Source organism: Zootoca vivipara, chromosome 2 (assembly GCF_965207765.1).
Source record: "Zootoca vivipara chromosome 2, rZooViv2.hap1.1, whole genome shotgun sequence".
Classification (NCBI taxonomy): Eukaryota; Metazoa; Chordata; class Lepidosauria; order Squamata; family Lacertidae; genus Zootoca; species Zootoca vivipara.
The window spans coordinates 47,212,484-47,236,579 of NC_142584.1; the positions used below are offsets into that span (position 1 = coordinate 47,212,484).

At 42.6% G+C, this 24,096-nt stretch overlaps 1 protein-coding gene across 5 annotated transcripts; it reads right to left on the reverse strand.

Annotated features, from left to right (window-relative positions):
* Window positions 1-1,243: 1,243 nt before the first annotated feature.
* Window positions 1,244-20,937, reverse strand: SLC26A2 (solute carrier family 26 member 2). 5 transcript variants are annotated; one of them, XM_060271712.2, is made up of 4 exons: window positions 20,582-20,937; window positions 13,444-13,620; window positions 12,310-12,966; window positions 1,244-10,763 (listed from the first exon to the last, which is right to left on the reverse strand). In XM_060271712.2, the coding sequence occupies exons 3-4, from the start codon at window positions 12,952-12,954 to the stop codon at window positions 9,258-9,260; spliced, it is 2,151 nt and encodes a 716-aa protein (XP_060127695.2). In that variant the 5' UTR covers window positions 12,955-12,966; window positions 13,444-13,620; window positions 20,582-20,937; the 3' UTR covers window positions 1,244-9,257. The 5 variants fall into 5 exon arrangements, with proteins under 5 accessions (XP_060127695.2, XP_034961124.3, XP_034961128.3 ...); XM_035105233.3 differs by lacking the exon at window positions 13,444-13,620 and having other exon boundaries at window positions 20,582-20,929; XM_035105237.3 differs by lacking the exons at window positions 13,444-13,620; window positions 20,582-20,937 and adding an exon at window positions 20,438-20,570.
* Between the last annotated feature and the right edge of the window lie 3,159 nt (window positions 20,938-24,096).

Consider the following 24,096-nt stretch of genomic DNA (forward strand, 5'->3'; position numbering starts at 1 on the left):
GGCTTCCTCGCGAGAAAAGGGAAAACTTGGCAGCTATGCAGAGGACACTCAGAGTTTGGGGGGCTTGCAGGCACCCCAGGGCATTTTTTCAATAGAAGGGAGGTATAGAAATTTAATAATAAAGAAAAATAATACTTTGTATATGTTCAAAGTGGGTTTTTTATATGGAAAAAATATCTAGGTATGCAAAGGAAAGGGAAAGGGCCTTTCCCAAAGGATTTTACATATATTTAAGGGACGCGGGTCTAAACCACTGAGCTTCTTGGGATTGCTGATTGTAAGGTTGGCAGTTTGAATCCGTGCGACAGGGTGAGCTCCCGTTGCTCTGTCCCAGCTTCTGCCAACCTAGCAGTTCGCAAGCATACTAGTGCAAGTAAATAGGTACCGCTGCAGCAGGAAGGTAAACGGCATTTCTGTGCGCTCCGGCACTCGTCATGGTCCTGTGTGTGCCAGAAGCAGTTTAGTCATGCTGGCCACATGACCTGGAAAAGCTGTGTGTGGACAAATGCCAGCTCCCTCGGCCTGAAAAGTGAGATGAACACTGCACCCCATAGATCCCTTTGACTGGACTTAGCCATCCAGGGGTCCTTTACGCTTACCTTTACCTACATATATTTAAGTGTACAAAGCATCTAGAAAGCCTGTGTGCGTGCAAAAGCAATATTGTCCATATTATTAAACACCCAATATGGGTTCTGCGATGTCACAAAGATTAATTTGAAGAAATTTGGGGAGTCAGTAGATATGAATTAGTCCTAATGCCCACTGGGCAATAATGTTACTAATTAACTGTGCATAAATTCTGCATCTAAGAATATTATAGACTAAGGGTGCTACCAGATTGCCACTATTTGGGGGTGGGATTCCATCACATCCAGCAAATTCAGGCTGCACCATTATTTTTATGGTTGAGGATTGGTTTTCAATTGTTTTTGATGTTGTAACCTGACCTGGTGAAGGCCAGGTAAATAATAACAACAATAGTAACAACAACGATGATGATTTGGAGCTCTTGTGAAACAAACTGGCTCCCTCCCCCAAAGACTGGGTGTTTGCCATCTAACCTCTCTGCAAACAATTCAGGCTTGTCTGGAAGCAGCCTAAAGTTGCACACTCTTATTCTGCTCTGTATTTGAGCTGCATATCAAAATCGGTCATGTCATTATGGAGGTTATGCAGTTACTGAGTTCTTGATATACTCAATAGAACAGACAGTCAATTGAGAAGTACAAAAACACATTAACAGAGTTATAAAATATATTTTAATAGCAAAAATATTTACAAAGCAATCTTATGAAAATAGATACAAAATTCATTGTCCTGCTCGAGACTTTTAACAAAAGATGCTAGTATTGTATCTTAGCAGCTGGAGCTTAACATTATAGGAAACATGCTTGGGCACACTTTGTGATTGTTGCTTTGTTTTGTATTTTTGTACTTTGGTAAGTCTTTCCCCAATTAAAAAACATATAGAGCTACCAATAAAAAGCAGCCATTTCACAAAGCCATATTTGGTCACGATGCTACATCAATAGCAAATTTGGTTTTTTTAATTCCACAAGACGTTCCAACTTAATGTTTTCTGGATAACATAGCCAAGAGGTGTAACCAAAAATAATAACACTTCGATATTGCGTTTAATTCACATGGTGGGTATTGCGGGCTGGGGGGTGTACTCTGACAGCCCTCCCACCATAATCCTTGCAGCTCTGTGACAGTGTGGTGAATGTGACTTAGGGTTTGTCCAGATGGACAAGAATGCAGGAGACCAAGGTAATATCTCTCCCATTGTCTTCCTATTTGTGCTCACAAATGCCTGTTACTTTCTGGTGGCTCATTTTTGTAGCAGAAGTAAAAAAAGACGGGCATTTTCAGATGCCAGCAAGCCCAGCTCCTTCTCGTGGTATAAGCAACCACATACATAGTCAGACCTAACTAATTAAAGGCATCAGTGGAGAGGGGAAAAATACTTCCGCCTGTATTTATGGCCAGGAGCTAGACAAAAGGGAAGGATGTAATAGAGGTTCACTTAAGTGATTGTTGTGTGTATAGAAACAAATGCTCAAGGCCTCAAAACAATGACGATTTCTCGAACGATGCTCAAGGCAAATGTAACATTCAAGTAAAGGAGATCTCTTTCAAACTCATGGGGGATCATTCATCTATACTTGATATGTACCGTAGGTATATACAAATAGTGTCTCTGTGTGTCCCAGTTATTTGTTAGAGTAGCAAAGTGATAGACTATAACTATGTTATAAAAGTAGTAAACATTTGGTTCATAGCAGATTGCATTTCATAACAATTTTGTAAAGTACAAAGATCTAATTCACATCATGCTTTTTGAGATTGGCTTTATTGTATTTTTTTTCTTTGGTTTGGAATCAGTGCTTGAAATTTGAGGCAGGTGTCTCCTTTTGTAATTGAGTGATTTGGCGAACAATGGAAGGAGTTGGGGAGGGGCTTGTGGATTTCACTAAGAGCTCCCTCTAATTTGAGAATCTCTTAATAAGACAACTTGTCCATTTACTCCCGGGGGCGGGGTGGAACAACACAGGTTGGCTCTATTTGATCAATGCCAGAAGAACCACCATCCATTTCTTGGAGTATCATAATAAATAATGGCTGTTGAAGAGCAAACAGGTAGAGTGTTTGCTAAGCTAAGTTGCATGCATGTCAGGAACAAATATCACTTAAGAAAAAGAAACCCTCTCACAAGTCTCTTTCCTTTTTCAAAAACACCTTCACAATAAAATTAGATATTGAGAAATCTATATTGTGCAATAATGCCTCTCCATAAAAATATCCTTAACATTTTTGTTTCATAAATATTTCACATACAACTCTTCAGTTTAGAGGGAAAAACATCAAAATCCTATTATCTTTGATGTCACACACACAATACTAAGCCTCTGGAAATTTCAGAGCAAATATTTTCATAGCTCACAACTGTTCTTCTAAAATAACACATGCACACACAAATCTCTGCCATGTACCCTGAGAAAACAAAAGATTTTTTTCTAACAGACCTTTCAACTCAAGGTATCCTATGATATGTAAGTGAATAGCCCCGTAAGTGATGGAGGGCTGATCAATTCTATACTCACTGTGGTATTTCTTTTAAAGGAAAGCCTTGGGACATTACTTTAATTTCAGAAAGCTGTGACCGCTTAATACAGATCATTATAACATTTCACATTATGGATACTAAGCCAGTAAATTGTCTTGAATATTCCAGATGCAAAAACAAAGTCAGTTTTCACCTTAGAGTAGCATTTGAATTATGATGGGCTAATTCTAATGGTGGATTGGGATGAAAACTTCCCTATTTTTAAAGTATTTGCATGGCTGCAAGATTTACACAAGTTACAAAATTTAGTATTTCATGGTGCAGTTTGGGTTACTTTGGTGCATAAGCTCGATTACTATTTTCAAACATCCAGAAACATCCAGGTCCTAAGGCTTAAAATGATCATCTATTATTTTGAAGTGAGATTTAATTTCACACTACTTAAGAGGCTTTGAGCTTCATAGTAATAGGGCATTCTGGGCCCTTAACAACAATGTATTGTAAAGCAAAAGCAAAGCATGCTCCTGGCAATCTTCCACACTGTAAAACACTAAGCGCTCAAAATGAGAAAATTCTAAAACATCCCTAAGGGCCAATCCTGGAACTCACAAGGGAAACAGAGCTGCTGCTTCCTAATGTTTCCTCTTCTTGGGAATGCATAGTGTAACACAATGTGAACACAATGTCACAGAATAACATCACATCACACATTGGCCACATTTACATGTTACAATGAGTGAGAGTCGCCCCCCCTTTTATTACTTATCATGGCTTCTTGCAGGGTTTGGCAAGCTTTTAAGGCCTGTGGGCACATTTACAAACTGGAGAAACTGTCACAGACACCACTCTCACACCACAACCAAGCATGTGCTGCAACTTATTCCACTGGATGCAACAGAATGCTTCTTTCAAGCCAAATAACAGCAGGGGGAGGAGACCCTGTGGGTGCCATGAAAGCCTCTGTGGGCACATTTGGACCCACAGGTGCTGCGTTAATAACATCTGGTTTATTGTGAACGATCAGTGTGTTGGCACATGCTGCCCAAGTGCTGCCACTTGGCAGAAGTAAGAGAAAAAGCAGGAAAACTCATCTTCCTGGTATGTCCAAACCAAAGATCGTTGCTTGTTAATCTCTCCCCCTTAAGCCATGATTACTAGTCAATGTTAAACCCTGGCTTATTGTGGCATGTGAAAGAGGCTGGTTGTGTTATGGGACAGAAGAGATGAAGAAGCACAGAAAGGTAGCTGCTCCTAATCTTTTAGTTCCAGAAAAAATATATACTATGATCGCAACTTATGCACGTTTTAAAATGTGCGACTTCAACTTTACATGGTTGAAATCACACAAATGATAAGCAGAGAGGACAGAAAGCTCCATCTTTGCAGGGTTTTCTCGGAACAGAAAGAGGTTTTCAACTCTCAGTCTTGCTTATGGGGCTCTGGGAGGCTCACGCAAAATCCCATGGGAATTCAGATGACCCCGCTTTTGCATCTCGGAGAGAGCATCCCCAGAGCCCAGCGAGCAAGATGAAGAAGAAGGGGAGGGGAATGCTGTCAACTGAAACCACTTGAAATGAGCAGCTTGCTAGGCTGTTCTGCCTTCTCTCCCTTCCTCTCAGGTCAAGGTGGTTAGAAAGCAGCCATCAGTTGGAGCAGGAAGCACACACCACTTTGTGCAATACATTGTATGTAGCAGAATACAAAATAATATGATATAGCATCATCGATTTGTATAGCATGAATTAAGTCACAGAGCACGCCCCTTTAAAAGTGCTTTGAACTGTCCCCAAATCAAAAGATATATTAAACATAGAAAGACATAATGGCTCCATTTACTGTCACATATTATGCCTTTTTTTGGTAATAAGCTACCTGCTGTTGTTTTTGCCAAAAAAGCGAACATAAAATGGCATTAGACACACAATGTAACTAAAAATTCTGTTTATCTGATTAAAAAGAGGAAGTGTTTCAATCAGGAACAGTTGCACACACACTTCTGACTAAGTATTTATGCTTAGAGTCTTGTAAATGCCCGATTAAATTAACACCACTGTAACTTACTAAAATTGCACACATAGTTCAAGAAGTAAAATCTGTCAAGTTATAAAATGCCAGCACTTATGGTGCATTAATTACATTAAGAGCAACAGAAACTGCTATAAACAGCAGCTGTAATATGAGAAAAGATAAATTAAGAGATATTTTAAGTTTATAAGTGAAGCTCTGTGGATATTAATTTCCATAATGCCCTGCTGTTAAAATACAGAAAAGTGCTAAAAATGTAATACTTCTTGTCACTCCAGCTGGCAAAGACCATAATAGGACCTTTTGGCATTAAAAAGGCTGAAGTCTCAGCGGGAGAAATCTGTATTGTTCAATTAAAAGTTCTTCTGCTTGATGAAAACTTGCATATTGTTGAGCAGATTGTACAATCTCACACACAAAATCTGGCTCTGTAAAGGGAATTGCCGCATCAAGTAGAACTCACATGCAAAACAAGGCCATGAAGTCAGGATCAACAGCTCCGATTTACATACAAAGCCACATTAGTTTGGCCCAGAAGCAGGAGCTGAACTTTGAAATGGGAAAAGCAGCCCTCTCTATCTTGGGATGGGAAAGGTTACCTCTACGCCAACTCTTTGAGACTTAACCATGATGCTACATGCAGATTGATAGCAAAACAAATTGAGTTCAGCAACACTGCAGATTTGAAGGGAAGAGCCTGTCGAGCCATTCATTTTTCTAGCTGTGTTAATTCCAATATATGGTGGTCTCCTAGAATTTATTTTTAACCCAAATCAAATCAGGACATGCAGCACACTTAACTGGGACATGTGGATCATCATAATGAAAGTAATACAGTCAAGAAGGAATGGAAGTACTTGAATGATTATTTAGAAAGGCAAGGTTCTAATGTAAAAATTTGGCTGTGTCTAGAATGACCTCATGAATGGAAAAGGGGAAATATACATATATACATATTTATATATTAAGATGAAAATAATACTGAAACACAGATAAAATAATGAAATGTGAAAGGAAGTGTTGCGAGAGTGATGGAAGTCTATTATTACTATTATTTTGTAAGATTATTGTATTGAAATATTATACTTTTCTTTATTCTTTCACCGACTACTTTTCTTTGCATTTCTTTTTCTTTTCTATTTTTCTTTCTTTATATTATTCTTTATGTATGGCTTGGTATTGATGTATTAATGCATTTGCAATAAAAAAAAATTACATTTTTTTAAAAAAAGAAAGAAATTCCACAGAATTAATGGTGAGTTAAATGAAATCCATCAACTGTTCTGCTGGACTTCTTTGCTCCTGAATGCAGTATGTAAACTGGCAGAGCACCTTTGTGCAGTGCTGGATTTAGGGGTGGGGGTGGGCAGTGCCCCTGCAAAGGGTACCAAGCCAAGGGGAGAACAACAACAACAACACCTCAATTTTACAGGTATCTAAAATTTTGAGGGGTGCCACATTTTGCCCTCGCTCAGGGTCCAGTCCTGATTTATGGAAGACAGAAGCACTACTGCCTTGAAACGACTTCCCATCTTAAGTTTCGGAAGTTACTGGTGTACTCCTGCATACACTTCTCATACTTCTATACAAAGCATGGGAAAGAGTCATACACCTATATATACCCGTTTCCACAAAACGGCTGACAAAATACGCTCACATCCCTTGGAGGGAAATATCTCAACTTTGGAATTCCTGTCTGCGGTGCGGCCATAAAAGCACAACTCCGCTGTTGGGAAAAGGTCGCGATCCTACCTTAAACACAATACTTCTGTATGAATTTGGTAAATGTGGTGGGAAACTACAGCAGGGGTTATATGTTGTGTACGTGTTACTTCTGACTTTTTATTACAAAGCCTCCTGAAGAGGGAGCCCCTATGACACAGAGATTGAATAACTGCTGTTTCCCTCACCAAGTGAACGGAAATAATATTCCTATGAAGAAAAGGAAATGGTGTCACAAGGAGGAACTGTCAGCATCCACAGATGACTTGCCTAAACCACTTTAGCCCGTTTTATCTCAGTGGGCTACCCAGCTTCTGCTTAAAGAGCTCTCATGAGAATCTATCAATACAGTCTATTCCCCTGCTGAAGGGCTCATACCATCAAGAAGTTCTTCCTAATGTTTCGTCTACATTCTTTTTCTTGAAATTTGAACTTCTTGCTTCAGGTCCTACCCTCTGGAGGAAGAAGTCTGCTCCATTATCTACACGACAGCCCTTCATGTATCTGAAGGTGGCTATCATATAACCGCTTAAACATCTCTTTTCCAGTCAAAGACACCAAACTCTTTCAATCTCTCTGTATAGGACTTGGTCTGCAGGCTCTTCCCCATCTTGGCCACGCTTCTCTGGACATGTTCATTTGTCAATATCCCTAAATTGCAGTGCCCAGAACGAGACACCGTATTCCAAGTAATGTCTGGACCAAGCAGAATAGTGCAACCTAGAACTATGGTATTTTCACCCCTTTTGAAGAAGGGGAACATGTCTCCCTATTTTCTTGCTCACTGGAATGATGCCTAATTGTGCCTTCAAAATCTCTCTTCTAAAATTTTCTCCTCCTCCAATATGTTCTATCCATGGGATTGTACCGTGTTTCTCATATTATAAGACATGTCTTATATTTATTTTTTCCTCAAAAAAACACACTATGGCTTATTTTCAAGGGATGTCTTATTTTTTTCCTCCTCCTCCTGCTGCGGCCGGCATTGCTGCTGCGCTTATCACAATGTCTTATTTTCGGGGTATGGCTTATATTCATTGAATGCTTAAAAATCCTGCTATGGCTTATTTTATGGGTATGTCTTAAAATATGAGAAACAGGGTACCTGGTATTTCTTTAAACTAGTAGAAATCAGAACAGCTGGCTATGTTCAGCTTTCCCTTTCCTCAGTCTCATGAATCCCTAATTTGTTTTTTTTTATTACCGTATGCAAGATTATCCTCACTCCAAAACAAAACAAAACCCCTCATTGCAACTGAACATGCACATTCCCAATCCAGTATTTAAACAGCTCCACCATCACTAACACGTGATGGAAATAAATATTTAAATTATAAGTGGCTGGCAAGGTTTTTTTATTTCATTCTCATTTGCTTATATTTTACATACCTAACCTGCAAGAACTTGAAAACAACCAACTGATCTTATTGCTGCAAAGACATTTGGGTCATGCACAATAAAAAGTGCAAAGAAACTCTATCCTTGTAGAATAGTTTACCTTATGTATTATGTAAAAGCAGTTAGCTGACAAAGAAAAAAAACCTACTTACAAAACGTCCTGTAACCCGCTCCGATTACCCTGCAGCCACCATCCATTGGTTTTCTTAATAGAAGGGTCAGTGCTTTATTTACCAAAGGAATGTCTGAGAAGTTGATTAAGTATCCAGGTTGTTTCACACACTATGAATGACACAACCAGAACCCTCAGTTATGAAACAGCTAACATGTTCTTTCCATTGTTTATAGTCCTAGTAAAGGCACTTATGATTGGCATTAAACAGCAGAAAGTTTTGTGCATTTTCTTATCAACAGGTTAGAACAGGACACATATCCCCCCCCCCCCAGTAACTTATCGGACAGATCAAGGGGTAAGTCAGCAAGCAACTGCTCTCCCCTGAATTGTGCGTAATGATTAGTTGAAACTACAAATTTGATCAAATGGCACAAGCTTGGCTCTTAAGGTAAGCCTTACTACTACCTGGGCTCCCTAAAAAGCCTCTTCACAGTACCTGGGGGTCCTCCTGAATAATGTGAGAGCCTGCTCACCTCATATTGGGCAGATTTCCACTCAATCTTAAAATATTCTCTCCTTCCCCAGCAGCCCTCAGTGCCTCATCCACTTTGTTCAGAAGGGGCTCCTGACCCTCTGTAGATTTTTTTTGAAGGGATCCAATAAGCAAAATAGGACAGAAAACCTTCCTTCCATTAACTTCCTGCCGTTTAGTATACAAACCATATTTATTATTTCAAGGCGGGGGGAACCACCCAGAAAGGTGGCACTATTTTCATACGTCAAAACTTCTTGTATGATCCTATACCATATGAATAAAAAATTAGCCCTTTACTTCTGTGTGAGTGTATGCCCAGGATTCATTCTCTCTCACACAAGTCTGCCATTACCTGAATTTGGCTAATATTCACCATTCACTCTTTAGTGAAATTAGGTTTCGGAGGCGCAGAGCCCAGGCTGCCCATGAGCACACAATGCGTATTCCACAGCTTGGTGCACACTATGGAAGAGGAATTGCTCCTCCCCCTTTTTAAGGTACTCCCCTCGCTCTAGGGATTCCCTCACAGAGGGATTGCAGTGAGCCAGCAGCACTTGGATGCCAATTTCCCCATAATCCTTGTAAACCTCCTTGAGCGTGTGGATCCCTGCTGTATCTAAGAACTGCACCGCACAGCAGTCAATCACTATAGTGTGACACTCCAATGGGTGAGCGACAAGCTGTACTGAGATCTCTGCCTGGTTTCCGTTGGCATTGACCATTTTCTCACTAAGCTTTCGCTTTTCCGCTTTTCTCTTGGCTGCCAACTCCCACAGAGGGTTGACTCCAGTCTGCTTGTACAGCATGGACTTGAAGCTCTTTTTATTAGCGTAGTAGATGGGTGCTTCAAAACGGAAAACCCTGATCCCTGGTTTTGTCTGAAGGTTCCTATATTCAGGAAGGGGTTCATAGACTTCAGATTCTGGCACGCAGCCCAATAGGTGCCCTTCTGGCCTCTGCGTCCTCACAATGACACACAGCATTGAAAAGCAGACCCCAATCAGAAGGCCAAGTTCAGTACTTATCAGTGCTGAAGACAACATGGTGACGAACCAGATCACCGTGTCCACTTTGCTTAACTGCCACATTTTGGGCAGGTCACTGAATTTCCGCAAGGCTCCTCTGAGATTGACAATGGTAATGACCCCTAGCACACACTTCTGGAGGGAATAGAACAGGGGAGCAATCACAAGGAGGACTAACAAGATGACCAAGGAAGACACAACACCGGAGATCTGAGTCCTGCAGCCTGTTGACTCTTTGACAAGTGTCTTGGCAAGGGCTGCGCTACTAGTGAAACAATGGAAAAAAGAGGGAATGATGTTGCAGAAACCAATGGCATACATTTCCTGGTTGGGTTTAACTGTGTAGCCATGCTTCTTGGCAAACATCTCAGAGAGAGATACTGTGATGGCAAAGCCAATAATGGCTATGGCCATGGCATCCAGAGCCACACTGGGAATCAGACTCCAGTCTGGCGATTGCGGTGGCAAAAACCCAGTAGGAATATGCCCAGAAACACTGGAGTCATATTTCTCTTTTAGCTTCCCAAAATGAGATGCCAGTGTGGCTACCACCACCACCACCAACTCAGTGGGCAGGGGCGCCTTAAGTTTGGATTTGTATCGCTCATTGAGCTCTTTAGCTGGGATAAGAACAAGAAGGCACAAGCAGCTGGTGATGAGATCGCAGAAGTTGGTCTTGTGGATGTTTCTGAATATGTTCATCCAAGTGGTTATCAAGGAACCAATGCCGTTGCTACGGGGAATGTGTAAGCCCAAGAGGTATTTGGCTTGTGAGGTAAGGATGGTGAAGGAAGCACCTGTAACAAATCCACTGAGCAAGGAATCAGAGAGGTACACAGAGACAAAGCCCACTTGGAAGAAGCCCATGACAACCTGAAAAGAAATGCACAAAAGATCAGAAGGCCATTTTGAAACACAAGACGGAAGAGTATGACTAGACAATGCATACATTATTTCAGTCAAAACTATCAGTTCATCACTATCAGTCATGGTGGGGGACCAGTTAAATTGGTTTGTGTTTGTTTCAAGTTCTTTATCAGAATTTCTTTCTCTTTTTTGGCTTTTTTTTACTAACCATTTTGAATTTGCAGGTTTTCCTCTCTCCAATATTTTATTTAAAATTTTCAAAACAGGGAAGTGTGTACATATGGGTCTGCACATGTGCATATTAAATTGGGGCTGATGATTTTCTTGTAAGGAATGCATTTTATATTATTTAGTTATGTGTGTCTTTAAAGGTAAAGGGACTCCTGACCATTAGGTCCAGTCGTGACTGACTCTAGGGTTGCGGCACTCATCTCACAGTTTTGGCCGCGGGAGCCGGCATACAGCTTCCAGGTCATGTGGCCAGCATGACTAAGCCGCTTCTGGCAAACCAGAGCAGCGCACGGAAACGCCGTTTACCTTCCCACTGAAGCGGTACGTATTTATCTACTTGCACTTTGACGTGCTTTCGAACTGCTAGGTTGGCAGGAGTTGGGACAAAGCAACAGCAGCTCACCCCATTGCAGGGATTCGTACCGCCGACCTTCTGATCAGCAAGCCCTAGGCTCTGTGGTTTAACCCACAGCGCCACCTGCGACCATGTGTGTCTTTACAGTGTTATTAAACATTAATTTGAGTTCTGATGCCACAACAAAGTTTTGACTATTGTGATGAGTTGGCTGGATCAAGCCTGTGTTAGACCTGGGTGTTGGTTAATCAATGTAATGAAGTAGCCTGGGTATGTGGGTTGGTCGGGCGTATGCTTCCATTTTAGGTTAACCACTGCTAAACATCACAGCCAAATCACAAACTGGGGTTAATCTTAAATTTGGTTTGTTGAAACAAGTCAGCTTCTTAACTATGGTTTGAAGTTGCCGTGTTTCAACAAACCATAATTAAAATTTGTCAGTTTAGTTCATACAACACAGTAACCTGCAGTTAAACTAAAACAGAAGAAATCTTTCAAGCTCCTCTTCTCAGCCACCTCAGGACAGGTGGGGGCAGTATTTAAGCCCCACAGTAGCAACTTTTCATTTCCCATCAACTACATTTAGCGTTTCTGTGTGCTGCTCTGGTTCGCTAGAAGTGGCTTTGTCATGCTGGCCACATCACCTGGAAGCTGTACGCCGGCTCCCTCAGCCAATAACGCAAGATGAGCGCCGCAACCCCAGAGTCGGTCAGGGGTCCCTTTGCCTTTACCTTACAGTTTAGCATTACATCTGAACCAATCCATCAAGGTAAAGGGTTAAATGGGGATTGGAATCTAACTATTTTTTTGCAAAAACAAAATCCCAAATCACCATGCATATGCTTAATTACGAGGCTGCATTGAAACTTTGGTACCAGTCTGTCACCAACCTCATCTTGGAAGGCAATGAGAGGAAAACTACAAGAAGCCTATAAAACAGATGCCCTTTGGATTGTCACCTCTTACCTGGTAAATGCCAGCAACAAAAGTCACCGTGGCTCCAACACTAATTGCATAGCAACTTCTGTCACATAACAAATGTGATGTCTCATTCGCAGTCAAAGGCCCCAGTGTGCTGTTATTTACGGAACCATGCATGTCTGAGTTATAACTACTAGGAACGTCTGGTGCCAAATCATACCCAGCTCTCTGTACTTCACGGTCCACTACTTCTCCTATCATCAGGCACAGAACACCAAAAATGCCGACAGAGATGTGATGAGAAGTTCCAAACAGGAAATAGATGAGGCCTGCAAAGAATGACGTATAAAGGCCATAGATAGGTTCTTGGCCAGCCACCAGAGAATAGGCAATGGACTGCGGAACCAGCAAGATCCCCACGATCAAGCCAGACATTAAATCTCCCAAGATGTTCTCTTTCAGGTTGTACTTGGGGAGCCATTTCAGCACTGGAAGGAAGCTGAAGAGCAGGTCTTTGGCAGCAGCTGGGGTGCAGGTGCATTTTTTCTTCACTTTCTTCAGCACACGTGCCTTGATATCTGTGCTCTTTTCTATACGTTCCAGGCAGATCCTGGGACGGCTCTTTGCTGTGCCATCATTTACTTCTGCCATCTCAAACCCTGAATGGACATGATTGGCTTCTGCTGCCATCTTCAGGGCTCACTAGAATGGTGGGGAAACAGAAGGAAAAGAAGACAGACTTATTATTGAACCGACATACAGATTTCAAGCTTATTAAAGCAAACACAACAAACTATCTGAAAAAACTAACAACTTACCAAAGAAAACCAACAATACCCTAGCATGGGGCAGCAGTAGCAGCAGCAGCAGCTCTAAGCCTAAACAGTTCCATTGATACACAGGAGACATGAGAGTCCCCTAGGGAAGCAGACTTTGCCACTGACTTCAGTGTTGGGGCCAGGTACACGTGTACAGTGGGCGAAGGCAGCAATAGAGACATCTTTAATCTAGTGTTAGAAATTCCCCAAGCTTCAGGCACATTTTGCAACTGGCACAGGTCCAATTGCAACCACATGGAGATCTCTGCATGCCAGATTGGCGACTGACATCTCTATCTGGCTGGCCCCTCCAGCTTAAGCAGGTAAGCGGAATAGCTTATTTATTGCATTTATATCCCACCTTGTCAGTTTTGTCTCTTGCTTCTATGGAGTTCAGGCTGGCATACACAGAATACTCTCATTTTTATCCTCAAATGAGGTAGGTTAGGCCAAGGGCCACTGATTGTTCCAAAGCCATTCAGCAACAGAGCCAAGTAGGGATCTGGGTTTGGGTTTCCAAAATGAACACTATGCAACACTGGTAGGAAGGGGGCGAAAAACCCAATCAATTTGTGCAGCTGAAATTAAACTACTTTACAACAAGATTTGTATTGGCTTTAAAGGTTATGACTGACACCTTAAATCTAGCTTTCTAAAGGGATTCACAATTCCAAAATCAAGGCTTCAGTGTTGAACATGACTACCTGTCCTGTCTCCATGGTCATTTTTTCCTACCCAGCATGCTCCCTGTCCTTCTCTTTCTTTACCCATACACCTCTCTGTTACAAAAGCAAAACTATAATATAGGCTGCATCTCAGCTCAAAGGACATTTGGGCCACTTCTCTCCACACACCAAAGGGAATAGCTGTAGCCTCAGTATAAAGTGTAGCTGTAGCCTCAGTATAAAGCCCTATATTTCAGGGGCTGTGGAGGGGGAGCAAGTAAGAACAAGTCACTGAGTCAAATATCAGGTGGCTGAAAGGTATGAGCCTTGACTCAGTTCTCTCTGGGTCAAGAAGATGAAGTTAGTGGTCAGCTTCTCAAGCATCCTTCATAACCACTTTTGTTCACTGCCCTACTCAGCAAGACCAAATGACATGACCAGAGACCTCAAGAAAACAATACCATTTTAAGAAAGAATATTAAAGGAATAGTAGCAAAGTGAGAGTAAAAGGAAGACTGAACTTTGGAACTATTTGCAGACGTTCTTTGCAATATTTGCACTAAGTCATGCCTTACAATGCTCTTATATTGTGATATGTGAGTCACCAAAAGCCCTCTTGTCCAGGATGGAAGAGAGTCAAAGTAAACTGAAAATGTATAGAGCTGGCCAAATCAGGTACAGGTAGATGAGTGTCTTCCCACTTTCCTTTCTCTGCAGCAGATCCTTGCGTTGTGTCAAAGGCTGCTTATAAAGTTTCCTTAGGAATCAGGAGCATATAGTCCACTGTATCACCATTATCAATTACATTTATATTCCACCTTTACTGAAAGGCATTCAAGATGGTGTACAAGTTCTTCCCCCTCCCATTTTCCCCCTTAACTAACCCTGTGAAGTAGGTTAGGCTGAGAATTTGGTTACTGGCCTAATGAACTTCACAGAAGAGTGGGGATTTGAACCCAGGTCTCCCTTGGTCATAGTTCAGCACTCTAAACACTTCAGCACTCCCAATCCAGAGGTAATGTGGTACACTCTGAATGCACAGTGGTGCTTCCAAAAGTGATCTCTTAACACAGTGTGCTGGAGGATTTGAGTCCTCTGGATTCAAACCTCTGGATCTGACTCCACATCGCCACAGTATGTTTAGCAGTAAATCATACATGTTACATTTAGGAGGCTCACTAACATGGGTATTCATATTTGAAGTCCTCTTCAAATACGAAGTAATAGTCAGTGTAGCTTCTCAGACAGCCTGGAAGCTATGATTAATTCCAACCAGAGTGCCTGTATTAAAGAGCCTTTATTCTAGCTTAGTGTCCTTGAATGCACATACAGCAAAACAGCTGTATATTTATCCAATGAATGTTGAAGAGTGTCTAGACTGCAGTAACAGACTTCTATCCTAAGGGGGGGGGGAATGGCTTGTGAGAAAGCTGCCTGGCACTGAAGTTGGCTTGCTCACATTACACTTCAGTATGTACCAGTATATTTTCATTTTGGAGAGGAGAAGTATCTTTTTTGGACAAGCAGTTATAGTTTATAACAGTATATGGCCAGTTATAATCACTTGGGCAGCTATGGTTTTATACTTTCTCTACAGTGTACAAACTGTCTTACAGCTTTTGTCAGTAACTTTTAATTCCTAAAGAATGAAAGTTAAGTTTAGCTAAAAATTTCACCCTTAGAATTTGCCCTGAGTAGCCTGAGCAATGTTAGCCGGAAAACACCAGGACTAAGAAGTCCATGTGATGAGTCAAGAACCTCACCTGGAAGTGCTTTTTTCCAATAAAGGGCATCATTTTGCCTAAATGCAAGATAGCCTTTTAAAAAACTACTACTCATTCTTAAAAGGCAGGTCATTGTTTATTTTTCATTTTCATCAATTTAGGTATCTGGAATACAGAATACATTTAAAAAAGCATAAAGCAACAAGAAAAAAAAGATGTAATGTTGTTTCATTTCTGTAGATTTGTTTAAGGGAATTAGAGACCCTGGATCAAAAAGTTCCAGGTTTTTTTTCACATTCCCACCACAAATGTTGTATAAATTTTCCTTTCTCTCTCTTACAATGTGAGCATCTACCATCACCTCTTTCCCCAGTTTTGTGAGATTTCCATTTGCCCAGTGCCCCCAGAAATCCACTCTAATACAATTTGTTCTTTAGTTAGTAGCTGTGGGTTAAGGTCAGCGGTTTGAATCCCTGCAACGGGGTGAGCTCCCGTTGTTTGGTCCCAGCTCCTGCCCACCTAGCAGTTCGAAAGCACATCAAAGTGCAAGTAGATAAATAGGGACCGCTCCGGCGGGAAGGTAAACGGTGTTTCCGTGTGCTGCTCTGGTTCGCCAGAAGCAGCTTTGTCATGCTGGCCACATAACCCGGAAGCTGTCTGCGGACAAACGCCGGCTCCCTCGGCCTATAGAGCGAGATGAGTGCCGCAACCCCAGAGTCAGACACGACTAGACCTGATGGTCAGGGGCCCCTTTACCTTTACCTTTTACAGCGGGAAGGTAAACAACATTTTCATGTGCTGATCTGGTTCGCCAGAAGCGGCTTTGTCATGCTGGCCACATGATCTGGAAGCTGTACGCCGGCTCCCTCGGCCAATAACGCGAGATGAGAGCTGCAACCCCAGAGTCGTCCGCGAATGGACCTAATGGTCAGGGGGCCCTTTTCCTTTAAATATGCTGAATATCTATGTTCCATTTCTTTTTAAAGGCTATTTCTGTTTCTATCTGCTTATACAATGTCTTTCTCTATTGGAGCACAATCACAAACCTCCTGTTCCAATGTGTACTATTGTCACAGTTCACCTGCACTTGTAAGAAGACTGAATGTACACGGTCAGTTCAAGCTTACTCATCTGAAGAGAATCACCCTAGTCTCTCACTCTAGACTTGTTTTTATGGGCAAGCCCAAGGTGAATGGTACTTCCTCAGGCTGTCTACAGCTGTGCCTCATTTAACCGCATTCTCCATACCCGGCCAGTTCCAGGTGCAGCAGGTTTGTTGCGCTTCCAAGAGAGTCCAAAGGATGGGGAAAGGGCCTCCCTCCACTCATAGCTCTTTCTTCACCCTCTGTCCTCTCCTCCTCCTCTAGCTCCTTGAGTCTGGGTCAAAATAACACTAAGAGGTCTAATGGATCCACTGACCTGGTAACTATTCAAAGCAGAGGGCCAGGTTCACATAAGCAGCTACCTGCAACAATTTTCATGCTCAGATCAAGACCTAGTTGAAGGAAAGCTTATGACCTTCACAAACAGCCTTGCTAGGGCTTCTCTCATCTGTGACAGTTATATTGCAGAGACAGCCTAAGTGTTGCGTACTACCTGACAAAGAGATGTGGGACACCCCACATGTCCCACATCTGAATCACAAGCATAGTGGAAATGTGCAACTTCCTGCTTCACACATGAGCACTGCTCCAAGGATATTTGTGCAAGTTTACGTAATTCTAGGGGTTACCTACTTTGGGCTGATTAAAAAATGCTGCTGCACGAGATGAACAGAAAGCACAGGGGAGCAATCAAAAAGCATGAGAGCAACTCTGTTGTATCAGAACAAATACCCATTTAGTTCAGCATTCTGTTCTCACAGTGGCCAACCAGATGGCCATGGGAAACCTGCAAGCAGGACATGAAAGCAACAGCCCCCCCCCATTTTTGATTCCCCAACAACTGGTATTCAGAGGCAATATGCATCCAATAACAGAGGCAGTACACAAGCATCTTTACTCACAGACCTCATTGACAGCCTTATCTTCCATGACTTTTTCTAATCTTTTAAAGTCATCCAAGTTGATGGCCACCATCGCTACATCTCTTGGGAGTTATCCCCATAGCTTAAACTATGCGCTTAGTGAATAAGCGCTTTCTTTTGTCTGCCCTGAATCTTTCAACATTCAGCTTTATTCTAACATTACAAGAAAGGTATAAAAACTTATCTCTAACTAATTTCTCAATGTTATATGTCAGGCACGTCCAACAGGTAGATCATGATCTACCAGTAGATCACTGGACGTCTGTGGTAGATCACTGGTAGATCACTGGCTCCTCCCAAAGAAGCTGAACAACTTGGGCTCCCCTAAAAAAACTCAACATTTTGGCCCTTCACCCCCCAAAAACGGGCCTTCCCTTTTCCCTAAAAGAAGCTCGACAAGTTTGACCTGAACCCCACATAACAGGGCTTCCCTTCCTAATACAAAAAGCTCAAAAACTTTGACCTGAACACCCAAGAAACGGGCTTCCCTCTTCCCTAAAAAAAGCTCGACGACTTTGACCTGAACCCCCCAAAAGGGGGTAGATCACTGTCAGTCTTTAACTGGGTAGGGAATCTCTTCCAGCTACTGAACTGGACCCTGGTTCTGCTGCCCCAAATTGGACTACTATGACAGGTGGACAGGGCAATGATGTCAGAAACCCCATTTTTCTATTGCTTGAATTCAAGCCACACTGCAAAGAAAGATTAATGAGGAGCTTGAAGTCAATGCCAATCAGCTGGTCAGTACAGTTCAAGCCCTGCTTTCTGCAGGGGGAGGCTACTGCTAGTTACATGGGGTGGATAAAAGCTAACACAATGTCATGTCACACTTTTATTATTTTACTGTAAACTACCATGGAGAAATGTGATAACCTTTAGTGTCCTCATAACATGTAGTTTGGACCGAGTTCATGGCTTGCCTATGACCATTCAACAAGTTCATGAGTGAATGAATCTACATTTGTACCTGACTGCCAGATTAATGTTTACGATTGTGACCACATCACCAGTGAGACCAGGTGTAAATCCAACAGCAACACAAGTCCATAGAAATAAGACAAAAGACTCCTATACATTTAACACTAGGGATCCACACCTCCTACTAAACCTCTGTGCTTGACTGCATCCCTTTTCTTTTGTTCTTCTGCTAACACTGGAATTCCTCTTTTTCTGACATTAGTTTGCTCTCTTATTTTATTATTCCCACAACACTTCCTCACTAAAATACCCACTATGTACCTTGGCTTTTCCAGGGCAAATGTTATTGTTCTTCCCTTCCTCTTTTAGACTGCAACCCTGCAGGCAGGATCTGCCTTTTATTTTACAGAGACCTTGGTCAGTTCTTAGGACCTTTAGAAATAAATAACAAAGCTTCCAAAATCTGTATTTCAGATTTGACAACTAAGGCTTAGCTTTCAAAGTCAGTTTCCCTTAATACAAGCATTCATAGTTTGCCTTTGGCATCATGTGCCCGAAATTATGCATGGAAAAAGTTAACATGAATAGGACTATACACAGAATGCAGTGAGCTGCAGTTCTTTTTCTATGACCACACTATTTGTTGCAACCACGATGCTTAAGGAAATTGCTGCAATCTGATCCATGTACAAATATTTATCCACACAAACTGCATTCCAAGGATAGACAGTGACTGCTTTTGTATAGAGACAACTGACTTTATGAATCAACCCTAAAATATTGGATGTAAAAACACCTGGATATAATAATGGGGGATCGCGCATATCCAAATACCCATGTTTATAATTGAAGCTTAACATCTTCTTTCAAAGACTTTGTGAACCACTACTCTCCACAAAAAGAGAAAGAACACTAACACTGTGATCAGAAGCAAATGTTCACAGGTAAAACACACATTCCACAAGGTAAGCAGTAAGTTACAACAGGTACGGTACATTCTTTTTTCGCCAGGCCAGGCCCTTGGCTTCCACTACACTTCATATGATAACTAAAACCACAGCTTTTTTATATAAAAAGTAGCCATCCTCTGGGGTGATGTTATTCAAACTTTCCTCCAGAGTCCCATGTATTATAGTATTAGATTCCAAACTTGTCATTCCTGCTAAAAAGATGTTCAACTATTTTATATTCAAATAGATCTTGAAAAATATCAGTACCTTCCACAGCTGTTCTTTCGCCCTGCACAAAGGTCAAATCAATCTCAATCCAATTTCTGAAATGTTCTTTCTTGTCTGCTTTGAGAATCTTTATCTTTCTCTCCCATTATTGATATGTGCATGTATTGCAATTTCAAGACTTGTTTCAAACATTAAAAGGAAATGGGAAAAGCAGCAACCTCTGTGATGTTTTTTTGCCCCAGTTCCTACCTTGATATCCAAATTGGGAAATCTGTGATCATTCTTGCTCCAGCTACAGGTGAGATGTGTTGAGTTTGGACACTATGTATTAGAGAGGTGGGGAAAGAAGCACTATTGATTTTCCTGAGCTTGCTTTTTGGAGGGTTTGCCCTTTTTTATACAGGGCAAACATTTCAATGAAGTGGGTGTGTTATTCCAGTTCTGAATGTATGATAGACCAAAACAGATATTTCAAAACCTTTTCTTTCACAATCAGGTTCTCTTTTAGCCTTTTAAATACACACACACACACATACACAATAAGCAGTATGTAAATTTCCTTAAATAAATACTATTAAACGTTAGCCACTCAAACTCCCTCTACTGAGGTATGAGAACGGTTGAACCGCCCAAAACACAACAATAATAATGACGGCCAAGGGTGCTAAGTAAGTGCTTAACTGCATAAATTCAGTTTCAACAGCCGCTGCTGAATAGAAAGATGCTTTGCTACGATTGGAGCACTAGTCCCGAGTTTTTAGACGAATATGAAGCGAAGCAAAGAAGACGAGGCAGCAAGTTATCTTACTCCAAAGCCTCCCCAAAGCGCTGAGAAGACCCTCACCAAACTCAGCCCGAGGAGAGGGTGGGCTGCGGATGCGCAAGAAGATCCTTTCAAGCAAGAAGACACGACCGCCGAGTTGCCTCCCACTGCCCCACTCCGGACCGCCCCTTCCCAACCGAGATACCCTCCGAGGAAGAAACGCACACGCTTCAAGAGCGCTCTTCTTCCGCCCCCTCCAGCCGCCTTTCCTCTCTGCGCTCCTCTCCACGCCGGGGCCTCAGCTCAACTCAGCTCGCGGCGGCGGCGGCGCGCGACTCACGCGGCGGCCTCCTACTTGCTCGGAGTTCCTGCCAGCGAGCGAGCGAGCAGTCCGGGGAAGGAGGAGGGAGGGAGGGAGGTCCCTCCCGCGCCCTGCGAGGCCGCCGCCCCCCTTGGCCGCCAGCTCCGCGGCCTTGCAAAGAGCGGCCCAAGGCTCCGGTCAGGCCTCTTGTAACGCCCGCATTGGCCCGCCTGCTGAGAAACCTGAGCAGGGAGGCTCACTTCCTATCCGGGCGGGAAGCAAAAAGTCGCGGCGACGGCGGCCTCTGTGCTCTTTTTACGCGGCGGTGGGGAGGACGGGAGGCGCGGAAGTCCTGTCAACTTTGGATGAAAAGTTAAAGCGAATCTCTTTGGGTGCCTTCAGCCTCCCGCCCCCCCCCCCCGGCGAGGCCTTATTAAGAGAACCATGTGCTTTTAGCTCAGCCTTAAGCGGGCTTACTCGGGAGTAAGCGATCGGGCATGCCTTGCGACTTGGCAGACGTTGCGAGCTCTCTCGCGGAGCAGTTCCGTTTAACTTTGTGCCGAACGGTCCGCGTTGCTTGGCATGTGACCTATACAGCATTAAGACTTAAAAGCGCAGCATGCATCATCAAATAATGTCAGAGTTGTATATCCAAATTCAATTTACTTCTTTTAGCCAGGTCACTGTTGTTGTTCCCATTTCACATATGCGCTTCTGAGGCTGGCAGAACCAGGGGGCGGAAGTGGGACTTGAGCCCATATAGGCCGACTCTGTGTTATCACTATGTACACATACACGTGCTTATAATTTGGGGTCATTTGCAGCAGGCTTGCACAATTTGTGGAGCTATTTGAGCATTGGCAGAGGCTCACTAAGGGAAGCTGTTTCTCCCTGCCTAGGGGGGGGGGCAGGGGAGTGAGGTCGGGGCGAAACCAGCCATCTGGCAGCCCATAATATTTCACTGTTACTTGTCTGGCTTGTTATATCATGAGTTGTACGGGACGACTGAAATGCTTTGCAGATTATATGGTCATGCTTTGAACAAATGTTAAGACCTACTTGACTAGGCAGCACAGCGCAGTCTCAGTGCTATAGCCTCAAGTGCTTAGTGCAGTGTTTCTCAAACATGGGAGGAGTCCATCTGAAATTACAGCCATAAACAGCCAAGGGTGAGGATGCGTCCAAAGTGTGGATCATGACTCCGCAGGGATTATTTAGAGGAAAGACAGGAGATGCAAGTGGAGGGCGATGAATAATGGCATGGGGTACGTGCTAAGGACTAGTTCACACACATGAGCTGATTATTTTCATCACTTATATGCAAATCATGTGCAGAAAAACCTTGGAGTGAACCAGCTACACACTGGGGCTGTAAACGAATATGGTGTACAGCAGCCATCTATCTCTTGAGGGAATGCCACTGAAATTGAATCAAAACACAGTGGAGCACATGAGTTCCCTGGGTAGCATGTGGCACTCCCATGCCTTTCTTCCTCCTTTCTTACAGCACAGCATCAGAATACTGGGATGTGTTCCCACATTTCTGGGCAAACAGGCAAATTATCCCTGTCTTCCTGGCAGGGTGGATTTGATTTAAATCGAATTGAATCACTAGTCAGTAAGACTTGATTTAAATCACTAGTCAGTAAGTCTTGATTTCATAGAATCATAGAGTTGGAAGAGACCACAAGGGCCATCCAGTCCAACCCCCTGCCAAGCAGGATACACCATCAAAGCATTCATGACAGATGGCTGTCAAGCCTCTGCTTAAAGACCTCCAAAGAAGGAGACTCCACCACAATCCTTGGCAGCAAATTCCACTGCCGAACAGCTCTTACTGTCAGGAAGTTCTTCCTAATGTTGAGGTGGGATCTTCTTTCTTGTAGCTTGAATCCATTGCTCCGTGTCTGCTTCTCTGGAGCAGCAGAAAACAACCTTTCACCCTCTTCTATATGACATCCTTTTATATATTTGAACATGCCTATCATATCACCCCTTAACCTTCTCTTCTCCAGGCTAAACATACCCAGCTCCCTAAGCTGTTCCTCATAAGGCATTGTTTCCAGGTTTTTGACCATTTTGGTTGCCCTCCTCTGGACATGTTCCAGCTTGTCAGAGTCCTTCTTGAACTGTGGTGCCCAGAACTGGACACAGTATTCCAGGTGAGGTCTGACCAGAGCGGAATACAGTGGTACTATTATTTCCCTTGATCTAGATGCTATACTCCTATTGATGCAGCCCAGAATTGCATTGGCTTTTTTAGCTACTGCATCACACTGTTGACTCATGTCAAGTTTTTGGTCTACCAAGACTCCTAGATCCTTTTCACATGTACTGCTCTCAAGCCAGGTGTCACCCATCCTGTATTTGTGCCTTTCATTTTTTTTGCCCAAGTGTAGTACTTTACATTTCTCCTTGTTAAAATTCATCTTGTTTGCTTTGGCCCAGTTGTCTAATCTGTTAAGGTCATTTTGAAGTGTGATCCTGTCCTCTGGGGTATTAGCCACCCCTCCCAATTTGGTGTCGTCTGCAAACTTGCTCAGGATGCCCTCAAGCCCATCATCCAAGTCATTGATAAAGATGTTGAATAAGACTGGGCCCAATGGTAGCATTGTCTAACCAGCTTCTTTACAAGAATATCATGGGGCACCTTGTCAAAGGCCTTGCTGAAATCAAGATAGGCTACATCCACAGCGTTCATTAAATCATTTTTTTACAGAAAGGTTTAACCTTGCTGACATCCTCTTAATATTTCTACCAAAAGCATTTTATTTTAAAAATCTGATTTAAAAAAATAAATCCATTTTATAAATTTTTTAAAAAATCATTTATTTTTATTCACCCTGCTTCCTGGCACCACAACAGTGGTATATAGGGCCAGTTGCCTGAGTGACTCTTGCTATCTTGTCAGCAGCTCATGGGACAAGTTTTAAAAATTTGATTAGGCTGGAAGACATGTGCTGTTTGGTCACACCCCACTGAGATAATCAGGCAACTTTCTTTACCTTCCAGTGCCACTTTAGCAACTGTGACATTTGCAAGCAGTCATAAAAATGCAAATAAAATGCAGAGGGTAGGAAGCTTCCACCATGTACTATGCACTTCATCATCCACTCCCCCTTGGAAGTATTGGCTCAAGCACTTCACTGGAGCAACCCAGCCTGGCTGACACGCAAATTTCTCCATGCATCTCTCTACACAGAACAGGGTCATAGGAAGAAAACAAATGGCCGTCAGTGTTTTATCTATCTGCTGTTGGCCACAGATCTTTCATAACTCAAATGAAGCTTATCTCACATCACTTTATCATTCAGGACTCACATTTCCATTTTAAAATGGAACTGGAAATATTTAACGAGGAAAGAGGAAGGTTGGAATAGGGAAAAGTAAGATAAGAAGGCAAGGACCGCTGTTTGTCAGACCTCTAGGTCAGGCTTTC